Genomic DNA, 20,519 nt, shown 5'->3' with positions numbered 1-20,519 from the left:
TATTTTGTGGAATGCTAATTACAAAACTTTCGTTCCAGATGAGTGACTTTACCATTGCTTCTGTTAAGTTTTTCCTGTACAGTGGCACCTTAGTTGTCGAACAAATTGGCTCCTGAACGTCGCAAACCCAAAAGCGAGTGTTCTGGTTTGCAAAAATTCTTTGGAAGCCAAGCATCCGACGCAGCTTACAAGACTTCTGATTGCCTGCAGGAAGTCCCTGCAACCAGTTGGAAGCCACGCCTTGGTTTGCGAACCATTCTGGGAGTCGAACTCTCGGAACAGATTAAATTTGAGAACCAAGATACCACTGTATATAAAATGGATTTCCTAACTTGTTAAAGTCCAGGAATCTGCTCAACTGAGATTATATTGTTGATGCTTCACAAATGGAAGTCTGCATTGAAAGTGTGATTGTTGGGCAAATTAGTAATCACAGAGCTGTGTGAAAGTAACCTATTACTAATCCGATGCACTGTAGAACTTTGTGCCCTGCACACTCCTGTGGCCACTTCCAACTTTCTCTACTCCCATCTCAGTTCTTGCCAAAACAACGCGATAATCCAAATATTGCAGTTGGAACAAATGGCATAGTAATACAGATATGTCCTGACTCTTTTTCTCTGAAACATGCTCCAGCTTTGGTTGAAAAGGGCCAGAGCTGCATTTGCAGAGTGAGGCAGCTGCTTCAGGTAGCAGATAGTGAGAGATAGGGACTAAAAAGAACTACAGTGGTACCTCGGGATGCGAACGGGATCCGTTCCGGAGCCCCGTTCGCATCCCGAAGCGAATGTAACCTGTGTCTGTGCTTGTGTGGGTCACGTTTTAGCACTTCTGCGCATGCGCGTGACGTCATTTTGACGGTCTGCGCATGTGCACGCATTGAAACCTGGAAGTAACGTGCTCCATTACTTCCCGCGACCCAAAAATGCCTAACCTGAAGTGTATTCATCCCGAGGTATGACTGTACAATGGTACCTTTGGTTACAGACGCTTCAGGTTACAGACTCCGCTAACCCAGAAATAGTACCTCGGGTTAAGAACTTTGCTTCAGGATGAGAACAGAATCACGTGGTGGCGGTGCGGCGGCAATGGGAGGCCCCACCAGCTAAAGTGGTACCTCAGGTTAAGAACAGTTTCAGGTTAAGAACAGGCCTCCAGAACGAATTAAGTTCTTAACCCGAGGTACCACTGTATGTGCACCATGCAGCCTGCCCTGCACCCCTCTGCCTGCCACCTTGCTGCCCTTGGGTGCAGTGAATAATGTTCTGTTGCCGGTGTAAGAATCCATTCTGTTGACTTTACTGTAGTCATTTAAATTTGGGTTCCTCACTAAACGAAAAAACATTCTCAATGCTGAGTTAGTGTATGAATTGTGTTTGATTGGATAACACAGGGAGCACATCTTGTTTCTTCAACTTGCAAGCACACATGATAACATTTTATCAAAACATGGTTGGAGCACACCTGGACCTGTGTCCAAAGTTTCACATGCCCAGGGAGGTTTGGAGTTGTTTCTCAAACAGCATCAAACACGACAAACTAATTTTGAAATAGATGTGAATTAAACATGGTATTGGACTCTGCTGTTCAAAGGAGAAACAACATGCATAGTGGAATTTGACCAAAGTTGCTTTTGGAAATTAGAAAAGCCAACAAAGAACTTACACTTGCAAACAAATTGAGGCAATTATAATATGGATGATATTATTATTATTATTATTATTATTATTATTATTATACCACCCTTCATCTGTAGAGCTCAGATAAAAACACAAAATACATATTAAAATACAATAAAACAAAAAACAATAACCCACCCCTTCTGTTCATCCAGCATGTAATGAATCTTCATCACTATAACCATATCTATTCCCATTTCATTGTAACATAAATGTGTCTCAAGTGGCTTTGATATCTATTCCATCCTTGTTTTCATTGTCCTTGAAAGATGAATACTAACTACAGCATGGTCGCCTGGCTTGTAGATGTGCTGGCCCTTTCTTCTGCCATATGTAAAGTGTCACCTGTTCACTCCTTTAGGCGTCTTATGTAAAGGCATATCTTTTGGGCCAGGTTTTTCTTGACCCATCACATTAGACCTTGTTATAAGTATTTGTTTAACCTTTTCCTATACTTTTTATGATACTGTTTCATTATTTTTGTAAACTTTTATACATTTTTAAAAAATTATTAAGGGTTATAGAAGGGCTTTTAAATAACCATTTTAAGATAAAGGGGAGTGCGTTCTGAACCCTTTGAACTTTTGTACAGACCTTTGGAAATCTAAAACTGATTTTAGAAGAAGATCAACTATGAAAAGAGCTCAAGAAAGACACGTGTGATTCATTGCTCTAGAAAACTGATGAATTCTCAGTTTAACCACTTCAGATTAAAGAATCATCCACATTGTTCCAGAGGTTCATGTGTTATAGATCGTGGCCCGTGAACAATGCTATCGTAAGAAAGTGCCCTAACTCTATGGAGGCCTCAAAGCCTAGGCTTGCACCAGTTAACCTGCCAATGTGGCAAGGATTGTAGCATGTGAAGTGAGGGGCTGGAAACCTAATGCTTTTAGAAAAGGATATGGGAAGCACAAAATGCATAATGCATATATTAATGAGAAGACATTGCAGTAGTGTTCAATGCCAGTGTTTTGAGGCATAATTTTGAGGCACATCAAGATTATAAAAGCCGCCAACTATATTTAGATAGGTCAGGGGCACATTTGGAATTTTGAAGAAGTACAGTGGTACCTCGGGTTACATACGGGTCAGGTTACAGACCCCGCTATCCCAGAAATAGTACCTCGGGTTAAGAACTTTGCTTCAGGATGAGAACAGAAATCGTGCTCCGGCGGTGCAGCAGCAGCAGGAGGCCCCATTAGCTACAGTGGTGCTTCAGGTTAAGAACAGTTTCAGGTTAAGAACGGACCTCCAGAACGAATTAAGTTCTTAACCCAAGGTACCACTGTACTGGTGGTGCTGGTCACAAAGGGCATGCCACAAGGTGCGGCTGAACAAAAATGGCTGCTGTGGGGGCATGACCCAATAAAATTGCCACCCACCTCTTTTAAAAGAGCAGAAATAGACATAGGACCATAAATGGTGCAGGCACGTCCGTATATGAACACCCTTATCAATGGTGGGGGTGGGGGAGAAGCCTACATCCAGCACCCATTGGCTTAAGATAAGAGCAAAACAGTTTTTCATAGAACTGGAAAGCAGTGTTTTAATCTAAATAATCCAAAGAATGAATTATTTGAGGCACAACACACACACACCTTGATAACTGGAATACATTGATTCATTTATCAAAGCATGTAAAACGCAAGGTTCAAATTGGGGCAGTATAAAGCAGCAATTCTGTCTTAAAGGTGGCAAACCACCTAGGCTTCACTAAATGGTTAATTTATGGCAGAGTGGAGAGCATTATTGGACATTGTTGTTGTTGTTTTAAAAAAGATACAAAATAGCTTTTCAAAAGCTATTTTAACTGAATGAATGAATGAATGAAACTTGAGTTGGATTGAAACAACATGCTTTCCTGAAAAAAAAAATAACCAGCCTGAGATCTGATTTTGGTCACTGTAGAAGCTAAAATAAAACAACCATATACAGAACCATGCTATCCTAAACATCAGCTGCTTCCTAATACATTTTTAATATTCCATTTTATGTGGAGTTCTCTGTCTTAACTTCCTTAATCACAATGGCCAACACCCATCATATACATGTTTTAATGAGTCAATGCCTGGTTAACCGATTAAGGTGTAATTAACGCAGCTTATTCTTCAGCCTTCTAAGTGCTGACAACAAGACTGGGCAAGATGAGCACTCTTCCTTCTCTTGCCCATTGTAAAAGTTTTTGGAATGCACTTAAAATGGTGTGACTAGTGCGGTGGGGGAAATATTCTAATAAATCTTGCCCACAGCATATGTAAAAAAATCAATAATTGTAAGATCCTAACAATAAAGGAAGTAAAATAAAACTTTATTCCCCACCTCCACTATTTGCCACTTTTTACATGATGGAGTACATAGATTGTGATGAACTGCATGCAAGATTTAAGCATAGGGTGGACTCCCTGAAACTTGTTTCTGACCACAGAAGATTTAAGACTGCATAGAAGCAACACAGTGTGGTTTTGGAGCGCTACTTAAAAAGTATTCATTTACCACACTTTGAATTGTAGGAGGAAATGCAGAATATATGAATGAACTGGCAGTCTCCACAAGGTGGAACAATAATAACTTTCAACTAAAAAAAAAAAAATGCTTTATTGAACCCGTTATGCTAGTTTAGGCAGTGTATTCCAAGCTAGGTAACCACTCTAGATGATTGCTTTCGAAAATTATGAAGACCTTGAGTGAAAAGATAACAACACAAATTAGTTTTGTTTCAATGAATGATTTTCTTTGATGCACTCTAGTAACAGAGATGTCATTTAACTTATAGAACCAGAGTGAGGAACCTCAGGCCATTCCTTTCTACCAAGTCCTCAGGACTCTGTCCCCAGGTCACACTCCTTGAGTACTTTTCCCTGGCTAGGATGTACTGTATTTCTGAATTGTAATAATGCCACTGGCTTGCATGGTTGGAGAGAGATGTGGGTGTGTTGAGAAACCTCCGGCTTTTGCATGACTGGAATGTAGCCTACTGCACAAAGTAAAGAAACCACATCCATTGCTCAGCCTGGTTTCGCCTCTGGTTCCCACCTTTGCAGCTGCTGGAAGGTTGCAGCAGAGTGCTGTGACCCGGTTCTGCTTGTGGTCTTCCCATGGGCCTCTGGTTGGGCACGGTGCCAACAGAGACCCAAACTAGACGGGCCTTTGGCCTGAACCAGCAGGGGTTTTCTTGTGTTGTGACTCTTTAAACAATTTCCTGGTTTTAGAATACATTAATAAAGAGTTTCAACCTTGCTTCACACTACTGCGGTTTAGAAAATTTCGTTTTGATAAACCAAGGACCCACAGAAAGATTCAAAATGTTTGAGTCATATCTGGTGTTAGTAAAAAAACAAACTAAAACTCTTTTATTCAGGTACTAAATGTTTCATTCTAATGGGCAAATCATTATTTTTGCTGAAAACGGAAACCTTGACATAATCCTTAACTATCATAACTCAGACTTATCTCAGTAAAATAATTGAACATCCAAGTTAGTAAAAATGTAAGGAGTGAAAAATATTTCATTTCCTATGTTCAAATTGACCCAGTCCAGAATAGTCTGAATTGACCTGTATCTGCCCTTCATTTCTCTGAGCAAGGCTTAAGATATAATCTAACTTACATAATTTTCTAGTTTTCTTATTAATAAACTTTAACCTAATTAACTTTAGCATCCTGTTTCTTTCTTCTACAATGCACTGGTCTGAATCAGTTACCCATTCAGCTACACACAGAAGAACACTGGCAGCATTTACGGTATGTTGATGGGAACTCACCTATGACTGATGTGTAAACTTGTTTTACAAGTTTAAAATTGTTGTCAGTGTGGAGGTTAGCCTTGCCACATCCTAGTTTACAGTAATTTAAACAATTCACTGGCTGAATAAGAAAGATTGTTCCCCTTAATTCATCAGGACAATCCTAGAAAATTGGCATGCTTATATGTGTGAGAAATTAGTTGACAGTTGTGATCTACCAGACTTTCTATCATAACAACATATGAGGAATATTTCCTCTCAATGGCTGCAGTCAGATCTTGGAGTCTAAATATTGCTGCAAGTGCAGTCCTACACATTCCTCCTCAGAAGTAAGCCTATTAGGTTCAATTGAACTTCTAGGTTAGCATGTATACTTGACACTGTGTAGGGTTACAGCCTAAGGCAGGGGTCAGCAAACTTTTTCAGCAGGGGGCCGGTCCACTATCCCTCAGACCTTGTGGAGGGCCGGACTATCTATTTCTTTGATGGGGGGGAATGAACGAATTCCTATGCCCCACAAATAACCCAGAGATGCATTTTAAATAAAAGCACACATTCTACTCATGTAAAAACATGCTGATTCTTGGACCATCTGCGGGCCGGATTGAGAAGGCCTTAGTGGGCCTTAGTTTGCCTTTTCAAAGGCAAACTTTTTCCCCAAAGGGGGTCAAATTTGATGAAGTGAACATGCGTGTTTGAAGTTGTTGAGCTTTTTTAAACAATTTTACCCCAAAGTTGAACTTTTTTTACAATTTGACCCCAATAAATACATTGCCACAGTGGCTGGATAGAATTGGCTGGGGGGCCAAACTAGGCCCCCAAAACAGACAAAACAGGGGAAGGGACTTGGTTTGTTATCTCCTCCTTATATGGGTTTTGTACATTTTTTTCATCTTATTGTAGCACCCTGCTTGTGGTTAACGCTTAGCTGGAATGAAATAGTCAATGCAGCAATAGAGAAATTAAAATAATAATTTATTTGTCAGACAAATAAATGATAGACACAGTGGTATATGGTTACCAAAGCTCTGCCCACTCCAGCCCTGATGGCCAGCACTTATATTTCCTCAGCCCAGCCCCCTTGCTCCTCCTTTGGCTGCCTCTGTCCAATCAGCCTGGTTGAAATTCCTATTGGCTGTTTGCTAGAACCAATCATAAAAGATACACCCATTTCCTATTACCTTTTATGGGAGACAAAGAGCTATATTCCCTTCTATCCATAAATGGCAGACAAGTAGCCATATATCTTACATTTGCCTCGACAAGGCACCTTAATTACCAGATCACCTTTTGCCCCTGTTGCCCCTGCATTCCAAAACAAATGGCCAAAACAAATGGCTCATGGTATTAAATTCTATCTAAACAGAGATCTTGGGTTCACATTCTCACACACCATCAATGAAATAAGAATCTAACATAAGAATCTAACATTTCTTACCTTCTAAATCCTTTGTATAATTACATTAAGCCAACAAATCTCATACATAACATAGATAGATTTTAGAAGAAAAGGCCTTTGCAAAGTAAAAAGGAACTCAGTAAAAACAGCTTCAAAAGAAGCCTCTTCAGTTTACACCCCCCTTTCCCAGCCAGCTGCTTTTCCCATTAGCCCTTCCCAAAATTTATTGCCCTTTAATTCTCTCAGGATACCTTAAACCTTAGGAAAATATGGCTAGTGTCTGATGGGAGGCACATGGTATTATTTTCTGTTAAACAATAAATCTTACTATTTACCAACTCTTAATTAATGTTTTTGCAGCTTGATTGTATTCTGTAATATGTAGGGTCAGTATAACCTTTGCTCCCAGCCTGTAATTCCCTTTTACAACTTTGAGAAACTTGTCTCCTGCTACTGCTATAAATCGGGGGGGGGGGGGGGCTTGTTCAGGAAGAAAAACAACTGCCAGAGTACTTAGCCAGCTGGTTTCTGCCTGGCATGAAACATACAAACATTTGCAAATATATATTTGAACTCATTTTAAAATACAGACCTTGATCAGATGCCTCATTATGATTAGGGGAGCTCAGCCAGAACCCTAAGAATCTGGGCATGGAGGGGGTAAGGGATTTCCTAGGAGCATGAATGACCACAGCCTATTATCAAAGCAGGAAGAAAAAGCAACAGCAATATGGAATATGGTTGCATGGCTTTCTTCATATCTAGCAAGGTTGCCTTCTCTCTCCCCCACCACCCAAAACATGTATGAGAGAGTTTTTGAAGCAATTTGCAGTGTAATAAAAGTAAAATATTCACTCCTCTTTGAAAGCACAAGCTTGTTTTTCTAGATCTCATACTGTCCTGTCAGGGGCAGCCCATCAAGTTTTGCCGCCTGAGGCGAAACAGGAAGGTGCCGCCCCACTTTTGCTGCCTCTCCCCCCACCCACCGAAGTTCGCTTACTGGGGCCAGGCAATTGCGGCTTCTGGGGTCTTGCAAGATCTTGTGAGAGCCTCATGAGATCTCACCAAAAGCAGCCACTTCTTCCTTCTCCAAGGGTGGTGGTGGAGCACCCACAGAAGTGCCCCTTAGATTCTCCCATCTGAGATGGCTGCCTCAGTTTGCCTCATGGACAGATCTGTCCTGAGTCTTGTAAATAATGGACACCAGGGATATAGCCTCCTTTTGGGAGAGTACTTTTGAAGTTTTAAGATCAAGACAAATTAAAAATAAATGGGTTCTACGACATGGTGTGTCTATTCTACAAAACTGTTTGAAGTTGGGAACCTAGTGACATTGGGAAGAGACATAATTTAGACTTTGATCTTTTATACTGTATTTCAAGGATACTTGATTCAAGAGACTGCAGAATAGCCAGGAATCATCTTACAGTCACTGACCAGCTTGCTGAGTGGACGATTTCTCCTCAAACTAACCACACCTAATTCTGCTATTTTTGTCCACTCTCATTCCTGCCCACGATACATCTGTTCATCATAATCCTGCAATAGCTATGCACTAGGGAAATGCACCAGAAAATACTTAATTTTGAAAGTTATATACCAGGCCTGATTGTGTCTATCTTAGGCTCTGTTAAGCAAATTCCAGCGTGTGCAGGTCATGAGCTGACTCCAAAGTGAAAGTTTATTCCTTCCCAGGGCTCGGCAAAAAGAGGGTCATCTGAAAGTGGGGAATATTGACACCAGTCCCTTGTATTGGTAAAATCACTTCTGGTTGAGATTTAGGATTTCAGCACCTTTTCACCTCTGCAGAGGCAGGGGACCTTTTTGATGGTTTGTCCTCTGAGGCTGATGGATCTAATGGGTTTTCAGATGGCTTTGGGAGATTTTCCAGCTGATATGACAGGCATTCCTGGCTGACCTCTGGAACATCTGAATGGCTCAGTCCACTGACACAATCGCCCCTGAGTGCCCTCTCCCACTTTGTGGAACCCGTTTGGCTCCCTGGTATACTCCAGAGCTTAGGGCAAGAAAACAAGCTAGGAGACAGCTTGAACACGGGTGGAGGAAAACTCCAGTCAAATGCAATTGAACATGGTGAAGACTCATAATCAAGCCGACCTACTGGCAGTGAAGGCAGCAAAGGAGGCAGCAGTCTATGGTCTTTCAAACTGTCAGTGGGTTATTGTTTGTTATTAGGGTATGTATTCTTGTGTTTTTATATTGTAAACCACTCTGTGATCTTCGGCAGTGGTGTAGCATGGGTTGTCAGCACCCGGGGCAAGGCAAATAATTTGCGCCCCCTCCGCTGCACTGTCCCTCCCCCAGATAGTCCCTCGCTCTCTCTCCACACCACACCGCACGCCTGGCACCCTCCCCTCCACAGTGGGCGGCGACCCGGCGGCTCGGATCGGATTCGCACAGCCAGCACTGCAGTGAGAGAGAGTGAGTGAGTGAGCCAGGTAGGGGCAGAGAGCTGCGAGTGCGAGCGCCCCCCCCAGATGTTGCGCCCGGTGCGGCCAGCCCCCCCTGCACCCTCCACGCTACGTCACTGTGTGTTGCATTTGAAAGTGCTATTATTGTGAGAAATCAGATTTAGAGCAAACATTGGTCTTGGAGAACTATTATTCTGCTCCATGGGCACTGGGGGAACCAAGAAGAAAGCTCTGTGCTGATTTTCTTTCATCTCATCATTTTTTAATTTTTTATACTACCCTATACCCAGGGTATTAATTCACATGGGGCTGTGTGGATGTGCTAAGATTCTTCTAATGTTAGCTGGGGGTGATAAATTGGGGGTGATAAATTCCTAATCAATATACTCTTTATTCTTATTCGGTTCCACTTCTTACATAACAATTGTGTGCTACGAAACAATACCTCCTGCAAAAAAAATATAGGTGGTTTAATTAGCCAGAGGCCTGGGAGAAGAGGATTGTTTTTGCATGGTGCCTAAAGATATGTAATGAAGGCACCGAGCAAACCTTCTTGGGGACAGCATTCTGCAAACGGGGAGCCACTGCAGAAAAGGCCTGTTTTTGTGTTGCCACCTTCCAGGATTCTCATGGAGGGGGCACACAAAGAAGGGCCTCAGCTTTTGATTGCAGGGTCCAGGTTGGTGTATATGAAGAGAGGCGGTCTGGGAAGTATTGTAGTCCTGAGCCATTTAAAGCCCGGAAACTGATTGCCATCCAGTGCAGTTGGGCCAGGAATCATGTTATATGATCAGATCATCTTGTCGCAGTGAACAACCTGCCCACTGAATTCTGCACCAGCTGAAGTTTCCAATCCGTCTTCAGATCCATCTTCCAATCCCTACGTATAATGTGTTGCAATAATCTAACCTAGAGGTTACCAGAGCATAAACAACAGAAATTAGGCTATCCCTGCCCAGATAGTGGCACAGCTGGGGGCCACCAGTGTTTCAGTCTTATCTGGATTGAGCTTCAGTTTATTGGCTCTCATCCAGTCCATTATCAAGGCCAGACACTGGTCCAGTACACCCACTTTCACACTTGTTGATGTAAATGAGAACCAGAGCTGCGTGTCATCAGCATACTGATGAATTTAGTTGGAACCCTGTACAGTGGTACCTCGCAAGATGAATGCCTCGGAAGACGAAAAACTTGCAAGACGAAAGAGTTTTTCGTTTTCTGAGTTGCTTCGCAAGACGGATTTCCCTATGGGCTTGCTTCGCAAGACGAAACGTCTTGCGCCTTTTTTTTTAAACTGCCAATGCATTCCTATGGGAAACCGTCAATACACATTGGTGCTTCGCAAGACGAAAAAACTCGTAGAACGGAAAAACTCGCAGAACGAATTAATTTCGTCTTGCGAGGCACCACTGTATGTTTGCTAGCAGTGAAGTGAACTGCTTCATGAACGTCTACAAGGACCACCAAGCATTTATTAGAATAGATGTAGGAGGTGCAGTCTTCCCCACTGCTATATTTCCCCACTGCTATATCACATCTAGTCCATTTAGCTTTACATTGATAGTAGTTCTCCAGGATTTTAAGACAGGGTTGTCTCCCAGCCCTACCTTGCAATGCCAGGATTTGAACAAGGGGTCTTCTCCATACAAAGCAAATGAACCTTCTCCAGCTATTTTTAGGTGGTAGTTGTTATGTCTGATAGCAGGTCTGATGCTATCCAAGTCCTTTAACAAAAATTATCCTTTTAGAGGTCCAAATGCTTATCATATAATTTATGAATATCTGATTATCAAGTTATTTGGGCAGTCAAGTATTAACAAATAAATAACATCCTTGGTCAAGACCTTTCCATAGATCCTATTGTTACAATATTTGGATGTCACAAAAGCATCACTTCAGGGGAAGATCAAGAAATGGTAACCTATTTATTAACAGCAGCAAGAGCAGAAATCTGGAAAGCCCCTCCTCCACTATCAGAAAAATCCTGAGCTTCATGAGTCATGACAAAACTAAATAAGAGTAACACAAAATCAGCAAATAGAAGATAAGATAATGGAGCTTGTTTATGTGATATGTAACAACAAGATGCAAGAACAAGGCCATATTATTTGTTTGGAGACATAAAAGTTATCAAAAACTTTATACATTTCTGTTATAGATTAAGCACTTTATCAAGTTTTAAATAAGCTAGAAACATGCAGTGTAAATTTTGTTGCATTTACAGACGATATGTTTATTAAAACAACATTTATCCATCAATTGTATTAAGGTATTTGGAAAGAAGTATCGCATTTAGGTTTCCGGGAATAAATAGAGAGCCATTCTTAAATTACGTCCCCTGTGCCTTTAAATAAAATGAAAAATCAACAGCTGAGGAACCTTCCATCCCTGCATCTTCTCCTCATGTCGAATCACTACTTCTCCTGACCAAAAAATAAAGAGAGATGTAATAATAATAAATAATATAATATTTATACCCCGCCCATATGGCTGTCAGAAAAACCTAATTACTTCGCTTTATTTGAGCTGCCACGGAGGCGAGCCTCTAAAAAGCCAGAGAACTTCGAGCGCTTTTCGGACACCCTGCGTGGCCCTCCCTCTCCCTTGCCCCGCAAATGGAGAAGCTGCCAGTTTCAACAGGGGACCGGAAGTGTCGCATCGGGGGCAGTTCCCTATGACCTCTGGAATCCCGGATGCGGTCGAGGAAGCCGCCGGCCGGAAGTTCCGTACAGTACAGTAGGGGAAGGGAGGCGGGGGAGCGAAGCCAAGCCTCGCGAGATCCCTCGGTGCGAGCCGAGCTCTCCAGATAGGCCTGCCCCCGTCTTTACCTCAGCGACGGCGCAGGCGCAGTCGGGCCGGTCTCCCCTTCTGTCTCTTTCTGTGGGAGTGTGAGGGAGAGAGAGAAGCGCAAAGCGGGCGACGGGGACCGTTCGGCGGCCGACTCTGCCCCGCCACCTCCGGCTTAGGCCCTGAAGCGACGAGCCGTGGGCGGCGGCGGCGGCGGCGGGATCCTTCGCGCCGGTGCGGGGCGGGCTGAGGCGACTGTCGGCGGCGGCAGAGGCGCGCCAGGCCTCACTCGGGGCCCAGCCGGGAATGCGGAGAGTTCGCGTCAGGCGCCGCGCATCGCCAGGAGGCCGCCGGGGAGGACGCTTCTGAGGAGGAGGCCGGGGCGCCTCATGCGAAGAGACCGGCGCGCTCGGGATCCGGATCCCATGGCGGCTCCTGCTCGGGGCTCGTCCTCGGCGCCTTGACGGAGTCCTGTTCGCCGGAGCGGTCCCGATGCCGAGCACTTCGGAGGCGGCGGCGGCGGCGTCTTCGTCCGGAGGCGGGAGCGGCGTCCGGGGCTGGGGCGGCTCCGAGTCTCCGGCGGCGGAGAAGAAGCGGTTGCATCACCGGCGGCGGAAGCGCGGCTCGTCGGCCCAGCCGCCTCCGCCTCCTCAGCCTCCTTCTCCTCAGCCGCTGCCCGCGTCTCCCGCGGCGGCCCCTCCGCTGCTGTTCCCGCTGCTGCCGCCGCCGCCGCTGCCGCAGCAGCAGCCCTCGCTCCTGCAGCCGCCGCTGCCGCCGCAGTCCCTGCTGTTCCTGGCGGCCACCGGCTCCTCCTGCTGCGGGGAAGGGGGGGAGCGGAAGCGGCCCCGGGGCAAGCGGCGCCCGGGCTCCCGGCACAAGCGGCGGCGCGTCCGGTTGCGCGGGGGGGCGGGCCTGTCGGAGCGGCGCGGGAGCGGGGCGGGCCTGGGGCCTCTGGTGGAAGCGGCGGCCGAGGAGTACGACGACGTCAGCTCCCAGTCGGAGGGGCCGCTGGGCGGCGGGACGGCCGGGGCGGGGAGCGGCGCGGGGAGCCCGGGCTCCTCCTCGGGCGGAGGCGCCGGCAGCCAGCCGCGCTCCAGCCGCGCCGAGGCGGAGCGGGGCCCCCGGCGGCCGCCGCGGAGGGAGCACCGCAGCAGCAGCGGCCGGCGCTCCCGGGAGCGCCACCGGGAGCACCGGCGGCGGGGGGAGGACAAGGACAAAGCGCCGCCGCCGCCGCCGCAGCAGCATCCGGAGGGAGCGGCCGCGGCCGCCCGGGTAGGGGGAGCCGAGGCCTCCTCCTCCTCTTCCTCCTCCAAGTCCCGTAGCCGCCACAACCACAGCGGCGGCCAGGACCGAGAGGGGCCCCGGAGCAGCAGCGGCGGCGGCAGCGACGGCCGCAGGAAGGGCTCGGCTGTCTCGCCCAGCAGCGGCGGCGGCGGCAGCAGCAGCAGCACTAGCAGGAAGGACCGGCAGAGCAAAGCCCCGCGAAGCCAGGCGAAGGCAGCCAAGGAGCCTCCTTCTGCCTACAAGGAGACACCCAAGGCGTACCGGGAGGACAAGGCCGAGCCGAAGGCCTACAGGCGGCAGCGGTCCACGCCGAGCCCCGGCCGCGATGACAGCCCGCCCAGCCACAGGGCCTCGCAGAGCCAGCGCAGCCGCAAGTCGCTCAGCCCCCGCTCGCCGCTCAGCCCTTATCGCCGCCGCTCGCCCAGCTATAGCCGGCACAGCTCCTACGAGCGCGGCGGGGATGTTTCGCCCAGCCCCTACAGCAGTTGGCGCCGCTCTCGCAGCCCCTACAGCCCCGCCATCAGGTAAGGTGCAGGGCCACCTTGACAGAACAGAGGATGGTTGGGAGGGATCCTTCCTTCGGAAAGGTTCAGAAGTGTGACCTGAAAGGGATAGGCTGGGAATTCTCTTTAAGTTGTGGTCTCAAATACATAAACACCTCCGTTTTCCTTTCTGTTGTGGGACCATACTAGGAAATACAACTCAGCTGGTGAGCTTTGGCCTGAACCCATTACCAGGTTTGAGAATGCAGAAATTGCACACGAAATTGGCATTTCTTTCATTTGATGGAACTTTTAAGGTCATAGCAAAGTGCCATAGGTATTTTCTAAACAGGTCTCTTTCTGAATTGTGCTAAAAGTTGGGGGTAGTCACAACCAGTTACTGCTGGAGTTATGCAGGTGACATACACTGAAAGTATTGTGAAATTCTTTTCAGAACCAAATCACTTCAAACTGAAAATTTTGAAAAACTTGAGATGTTTTGAGCTAAAAACTATTCACTTCTAAATGTTTTACAGCTTAAACAAAGTAGGCTGCAATCCTATGCATGATTCTTTGGAAGTAAGTGACATTGAACTTAGTGGGGCTTACTTGCAAGTTGACATGTGTAGGATTTCACTGGTAACATTTCTCAGTACACTACAGAAGTGTTTCCTCAAATATTATACTGTGTATAAACAGACTAATATCTGCAACGCAATGTGGCTGCAAGTTACTAGCCTATGTTTCTGCCTTTGTTGCCAAGGAAGTAGTTTCTTAATAGGCTAGCATAAAAATTGTCTTCTACCAAGGGGACTGGTGGAGGAATGACTGCATGATCGACATCTCTGCTATTCTGTTTCTGTGATAGAGGAAAGGGTTTTCCTTCTGCAGTGATCATGGGAACCAAATGGGCTGACAGGAGAGACAGAATTTTCTATGCTTTCTCAGCCAGTCAGCTCACTCACCTGCATGGAATTCTTGGTTGCTTTTGGCTGCTGAAGTTGTTAAATTTGAGACTGTCTCTTCATAGAAAATGGGAAGATTGTTTTAAGACTTGGGATGTATTCTTTAGATAAGGTTTTGATTACTGTTCAGTTTTGAACAGCTCAGTTTTTGTTTGATTTCTGTATCAATACATAAAGAAGGAGTGCTTTCTACATTACCTTTTTGGGTTGAGATAAGGACTTGGTAACATGACAAGAGGTTTTCTAGGAACATATGTCTGCCAGTAGCTACTCTGGTTTTGAAAAACCTCCCTTGACCTAATCCTGTCTGTTATGACTGTTGTCTTATCCCTTGAAAAGCACTTTATGAGCTCTCTCTGTTTCACTTAGATGAACAGTATCTTGTAGTAGGGAGGATTACTGTTTGGTTTTGGGCTTGGCTTGCATCTACTTTGTTTGCAGACCTGCAGTGCAATTCTGTATATGCAAAGCAAGCCCCCCTGAGTTCAATGGAGCTTATTCCCAGGTAAGTGCTTATAGAATTGTAGTCTTTGTTACAGTTTTTGTAGCTCATTACTACAAATTTCAATTCCTCTTTTCCTTCACAGTACAGACAACTCCCCATTTACCCACATGGCTTCACTAGCACAGCTGATGGGTGGGGAAGAGCCTTTCCTGCCCCTCTGCTGTGGCAGTTGATCTGTCACTTCATGTTTGCAAGCCAGAGGGACAGGCTCTCACACAGCTGACAGGTGGGAACAGGGGAAGGTTCTTCCAGCCCATCAACTGAGCTGATACAGGCGACCTTTTGGGTATGCAGACAGGGGTTCAGAACGTAACCCCTGTGTAAATGGAGAGTTGCCTATATACACATATGGAACTACTGCTTAATTGAAGTCAACATTTTCAGTAGTCCATACTCCTGTTTGATACAGAGAATCATTCAACTTATTTTAGAACCAATTAAGATGCTAGGTCACATAACTTCTGTTCATAGCTTTCAAATCAGTTTTCAAAAGTGTTCTGTGGTGGCATTGTGCTAGTGGAAGCACTTCTTGCACAAGGGAAGACACTCCCCCCCCATTCTTCTCCTACCAATTGTAGTTCTTTATGCCATGCTTATTATTGGAAAATACATACGTTGGTAGGAAAGAGTTCTTTGGCTCTACCTAATGTAACAAGTTAGAGAGCCAAGAAAGCCATGCCGGTTCCTTTGTTGTCAGGAGATAGATCCAAGATGATGTCTCATCTCCAGGTCCAAGGGAGAAGTGAGAGGAGGAGGCGGAAGTGAGAGAGATGCAACCTGAGGATTCCACTTCCAAGGAAGGATGGTCAGCACAGTTTAAAGGACAGAGACAGTTTAGGAAGTTGGAGGTCTCCTGTTTTATCTGTTTAACCTTATCTCAACAAGCTGAGTTGCACCCCACTTTCAGCTGGAAAAGGATTAGGGTCCTCCAGAGTGACATCAGCTGATGGGTGGGTGTGGTTTGAGGAAAATGGCCTGATGGCAAAATTGCAGTGTGATTGGTCTGTGGATCAGAGGTTCCCCACCCCTGTGCTACAGTTGGCTTTTTACATTGTGGATGGGTGGAATGCAGCAAGAGCTGCAACAGTAGCTGTCTGCAATGTTTGAACCTCAGGTGCATAGTTATTTATGGCATGACACCCATTCCACACTGATTAGGTAGGGCTTGCCAGTAGGGCAACTGCATGGATGAAAACTTTCAAGGTTTTTTGTTTCAAATCCCTCCTTGCCCCTTAAACCCTACTTCCTCCACCAAGAGAGGGTTATAGTGGTGCCTTGCAAGACGAAATTAATTCGTTCTGCGAGTTTTTTCGTCTTGTGAATTTTTCGTCTTGCGAAGCACGGTTTCCCATAGGAAATGCATTGACGGTTTCCCTTGCGAAGCAAGCCCATAGGGAAATTCGAAGCAACTCAAAAAACAAAAAACTCTTTCGTCTTGCGAGTTTTTCGTCTTGCAAGGCATTCGTCTTGCGAGGTACCACTGTATATCATTTAGGAGATAGTAATTTAAGATGTATGTGCATGTGATCACACACTCACACACATGCTTTCTCTCTCCCAGCCCCCTCAATATTCTGCCATGGTAAATACTAATGGAAGAGAGTTTCAGATGAAACTCCTGTTTGTAGTATTTGACTTCTAATGTTTTGGTAATTATTATTGTCAAACCAGAGGTGATAAACCCAAGTTTTTTATTATGTTTCTGAGGGAGGGTGGCAATAGATGAGGTTTATTTTTCCAGAGTAGATAGTTATAGAATAGAATTGCAAGCCATTATCTAAGTACAAAACTTTGAGGCCTGGAAAGGAGCTTGTGTGTGTGTGAAGGAACAAGAAGATTCACTGGAGAAATAGGCAGGTCACAGCTTAATGGTTACAGTTCACAAGTAGCAAAGCATAGTACACAAGCAAGAATCCACTTTCTGACAACTGTTACAGTGTCAGAAACTGCCTGTCTGACTGCCTGTCTGCTGGGCAGAAGCAGGGACAGAACCATTCTGTGGGGATTGCAGTTATTGGCATTATAGACGGAGAATGTGCATAGCTTTTAAATTTTCTTGTAAATGTTTTTAATTCTGCTGAGTTGTTTGGCTACCTTGGACTCCTTCGAGAGGAAGGCTTTGATAAAATCGATAAATAGTAAATTATACAATAGACTTGGCATGGTTGGTATACACTGATAGAAAGTTGGGTTAGTGTCCTAATATGGCTCTAATAGTACAGCGGTACCTCGGGTTACAGACGCTTCAGGTTACATACGCTTCAGGTTACAGACTTCGCTAACCCAAAGATAGTACCTCGGGTTGAGAACTTTGCTTCAGGATGAGAACAGAAATTGTGCTCTGGCCGCGCAGCGGGAGGCCCCATTAGCTAAAGTGGTGCTTCAGGTTAAGAACAGTTTCAGGCTAAGAACGTACCTCCAGAACGAATTAAGTTCTTAACCCGAGGTGCCACTGTATTATCCTAGCCAGCATACTTTGCAACTCCTGCTGTAAGGCGTGTAAAGTTAAGAAGTTTATCCAAATCTTCAAGATAGCCTTGAATTTCCCCATATTATTCTTTTCAACAAAATGTTTGTATTGAAAAGTGTAACTAAACTTACTTTTGTTCCACAGCATCCTCAACCCCTGGAATTATAGCTAAAAATGGATCATGGTCAGTTCTATACCTTTAGTAGTTTTCTTTCTCTCTTGTGTGTCAGTGCCCCTTCCTTTCACATGTGAAATTTACAGGTTTCTAGTGCTGGAGAAAAAATGTAGTACACACTTCTTAATCTCCAGATAAATCACAGGTGGTGAGCCTCCAGACCAGGGGTAAGCAACCTAAGGCCTGTGGGCTGGATGCGGCCCAATCGCCTTCTCAGTCCGGCACACAGACGGTCCGGGAATCAGCATATTATTACATGAGTAGAATGTGTCCTTTTATTTAAAATGCATCTCTGGGTTATTTGTGGTTTATTCCCCCCCAAAAAAAAATAGTCTGGCCCACCACATGGTCTGAGGGACGGTGGACCATCCCATGGTTGAAAAAGGTTGCTGACCCCTGCTCCAGACCATGGGTCCTCTGCTCCACACCTGACATTATGCAATGTTAGATGTGAGGTAGTTAGCCATGACTGCAAAGGAACAATCAGTGCACTCCTAATTGTTGTTCTGCAAGTGGGGCTTGCACTCAGCACCTTTTAGATTGGGTGCCAAATACAAGTCCCACTATGATGATTCCACTTCAGAGATCATGGGTGCAGACTTATCTTACCAGAAGCTTTCAGTGCTGAATTTAAACACCTGATCAGTTCTTTTGTGCAGTATCCCTGTCATGTTTGGAGTTTGCTTTCAGATGCACAGTGCTTGAGTCTGCAAAGAAATAATCTTCCTTTACAGTCATGGTTTTATGTAAAGCCAAAGACAGAAAGAGGAAGAATCTAGAGGGTGCTTGGGGGCTCTTCTGATTATTCATTTGAAATGATGGCATATGCCAGCTGATTGCCAGATGTGTGGCTCCACTCACCTGTCAAAATTGCCCAGAAGGAGTGGGCCAGTTTTAGATCCAGTCCATTGGCCAAATACAATTTCCTACTTGGATCCAGTTGTATTCCTGACATAAATAGTCCAAAATGCTTGGCTGCCTCTGGGATTGCAAACTTGCATGATATTGGAATTGCTCATATTTTAGAACATAAAAAACTGAAAGTAGAATCATAGAATCATAGAGTTGGAAGAGACCACAAGGGCCATCGAGTCCAACCCCCTGCCAAGCAGGAAACACCATCAGAGCACTCCTGACATATGGTTGTCAAGCCTCTGCTTAAAGACCTCCAAAGAAGGAGACTCCACCACACTCCTTGGCAGCAAATTCCACTGTCAAACAGCTCTTACTGTCAGGAAGTTCTTCCTAATGTTTAGGTGGAATCTTCTTTCTTGTAGTTTGGATCCATTGCTCCGTGTCCGCTTCTCTGGAGCAGCAGAAAACAACCTTTCTCCCTCCTCTAGGTGACATCCTTTTATATATTTGAACATGGCTATCATATCACCCCTTAACCTCCTCTTCTCCAGGCTAAACATGCCCAGCTCCCTTAGCCGTTCCTCATAAGGCATCGTTTCCAGGCCTTTGACCATTTTAGTAAGCAAAGAAAATTCATATAGTTACTTAATTTTCAGTGGGTAGCTTCAGATCAGTTGAGTTTATGTTTAATAATTGTATTGACGCTTTGAAAAGGTAGTAATTGCAGTAACGGGGGTTTGGTGATTATATTTATGGGGCTGGGGGGGAAATGAAAATTGAGCAGTCAGCTTGGGTAAGCCTGGTCTCGTTCTCTCCACACACACACCCCCTTTCAGGAGATGCTTTTACAGACACTTCTACAGTGCAGTAGGGAGGAGTGTCAGGAAAGCCTTTTGAGTGGCTTCTCACTGCCATTCTGGATACAAGCTTATATTTGCATGTAGAGGTAACACTGGAGTTTAGCATCCTGAAAGTTTTACTGAAAGCAGTTTTTAGAACAATAGTTGTTTAATTTTGTTTCCTGCTCATTCTGATTTTGCATGTGTAATTTGGGTGGCTTAGTAGCATTTCAGGTCTGGATATCTGAATTTTCTTCGAGAAAAGGAAACAATTGGAATTTCCCTTGAGCTATTCAAGGTATGCAGGATAGGAATTGGAAATGGTGTCAAAATGTGTTCACTGAGTTTTATGTGCCTGAATTCCCCCCCCCCCCAGCTAAAGAATTATTTAAGTGGTTGCATTGCACCATATTACAGGTAACGCAGCACTAAATTATACAATAGTGTATCTGATAACAATACTGCCAGCAGTACCATGGAGAAGGAAATTAGATTTAAGTTAAATCAGAAGTTCAGTAAATCAGTGTGAATTTGCATCTTTCTTAAACTTTGTCAAAACTGAGTGGGTGGGTATTTAAGTTATTTTTATGTTGCTCTTCAGTACATGTGTTTTAAAGGCAGCTGAGAAATAAAAAAACCCCAACAACTATAAAATCAAACGACAGTAAAGAGTAAAAACTTTACAGTAAAGCAGCCCAAAAGCACAACAGCAGATAAAGCCACACTCAGCCAGAGATTCAGAATGCATGTAGGAAAAAGAGTTCCAAGTGAGCAGAAATCCAATAAATGGCTGTAGTTTAATCTGGAGGTTATCAGAACATGGATAACAATAGCCAGGAGAGGTTCCAGTTAGTGAAAGGAGGTTTTTGATACTGATTCCAGTTGGACCTCCAGTTATAAA

At 44.9% G+C, this 20,519-nt stretch overlaps 1 protein-coding gene and 1 long non-coding RNA gene across 2 annotated transcripts in view; one reads left to right on the top strand and one right to left on the bottom strand.

Moving 5' to 3' along the window:
- Positions 1 to 11,013: 11,013 nt before the first annotated feature.
- On the bottom strand, positions 11,014 to 12,137 carry LOC310661316. The gene is made up of 2 exons (XR_014503891.1): positions 11,768 to 12,137; positions 11,014 to 11,679 (listed from the first exon to the last, which is right to left on the bottom strand). It is a non-coding gene; the product is annotated as an uncharacterized lncRNA (long non-coding RNA).
- A 383-nt stretch (positions 12,138 to 12,520) lies between these two features.
- The window catches only part of CDK13 (cyclin dependent kinase 13), a 36,356-nt gene continuing 28,357 nt past the window's right edge, over positions 12,521 to 20,519 (top strand). Inside the window, exon 1 of the mRNA XM_083407006.1 lies at positions 12,521 to 13,851. Coding sequence (XP_083263132.1) covers positions 12,536 to 13,851 — 1,316 coding nt within the window. The 5' untranslated portion in view covers positions 12,521 to 12,535. The remainder of the gene's footprint in view (positions 13,852 to 20,519) is intronic.

This window comes from Podarcis tiliguerta (assembly GCF_965153285.1).
Source record: "Podarcis tiliguerta genome assembly, chromosome: 12".
Classification (NCBI taxonomy): domain Eukaryota; kingdom Metazoa; phylum Chordata; class Lepidosauria; order Squamata; family Lacertidae; genus Podarcis; species Podarcis tiliguerta.
The sequence above is the reverse complement of the archived record's forward strand: the minus strand, read 5'-3'. Positions and strand labels throughout refer to the sequence as shown.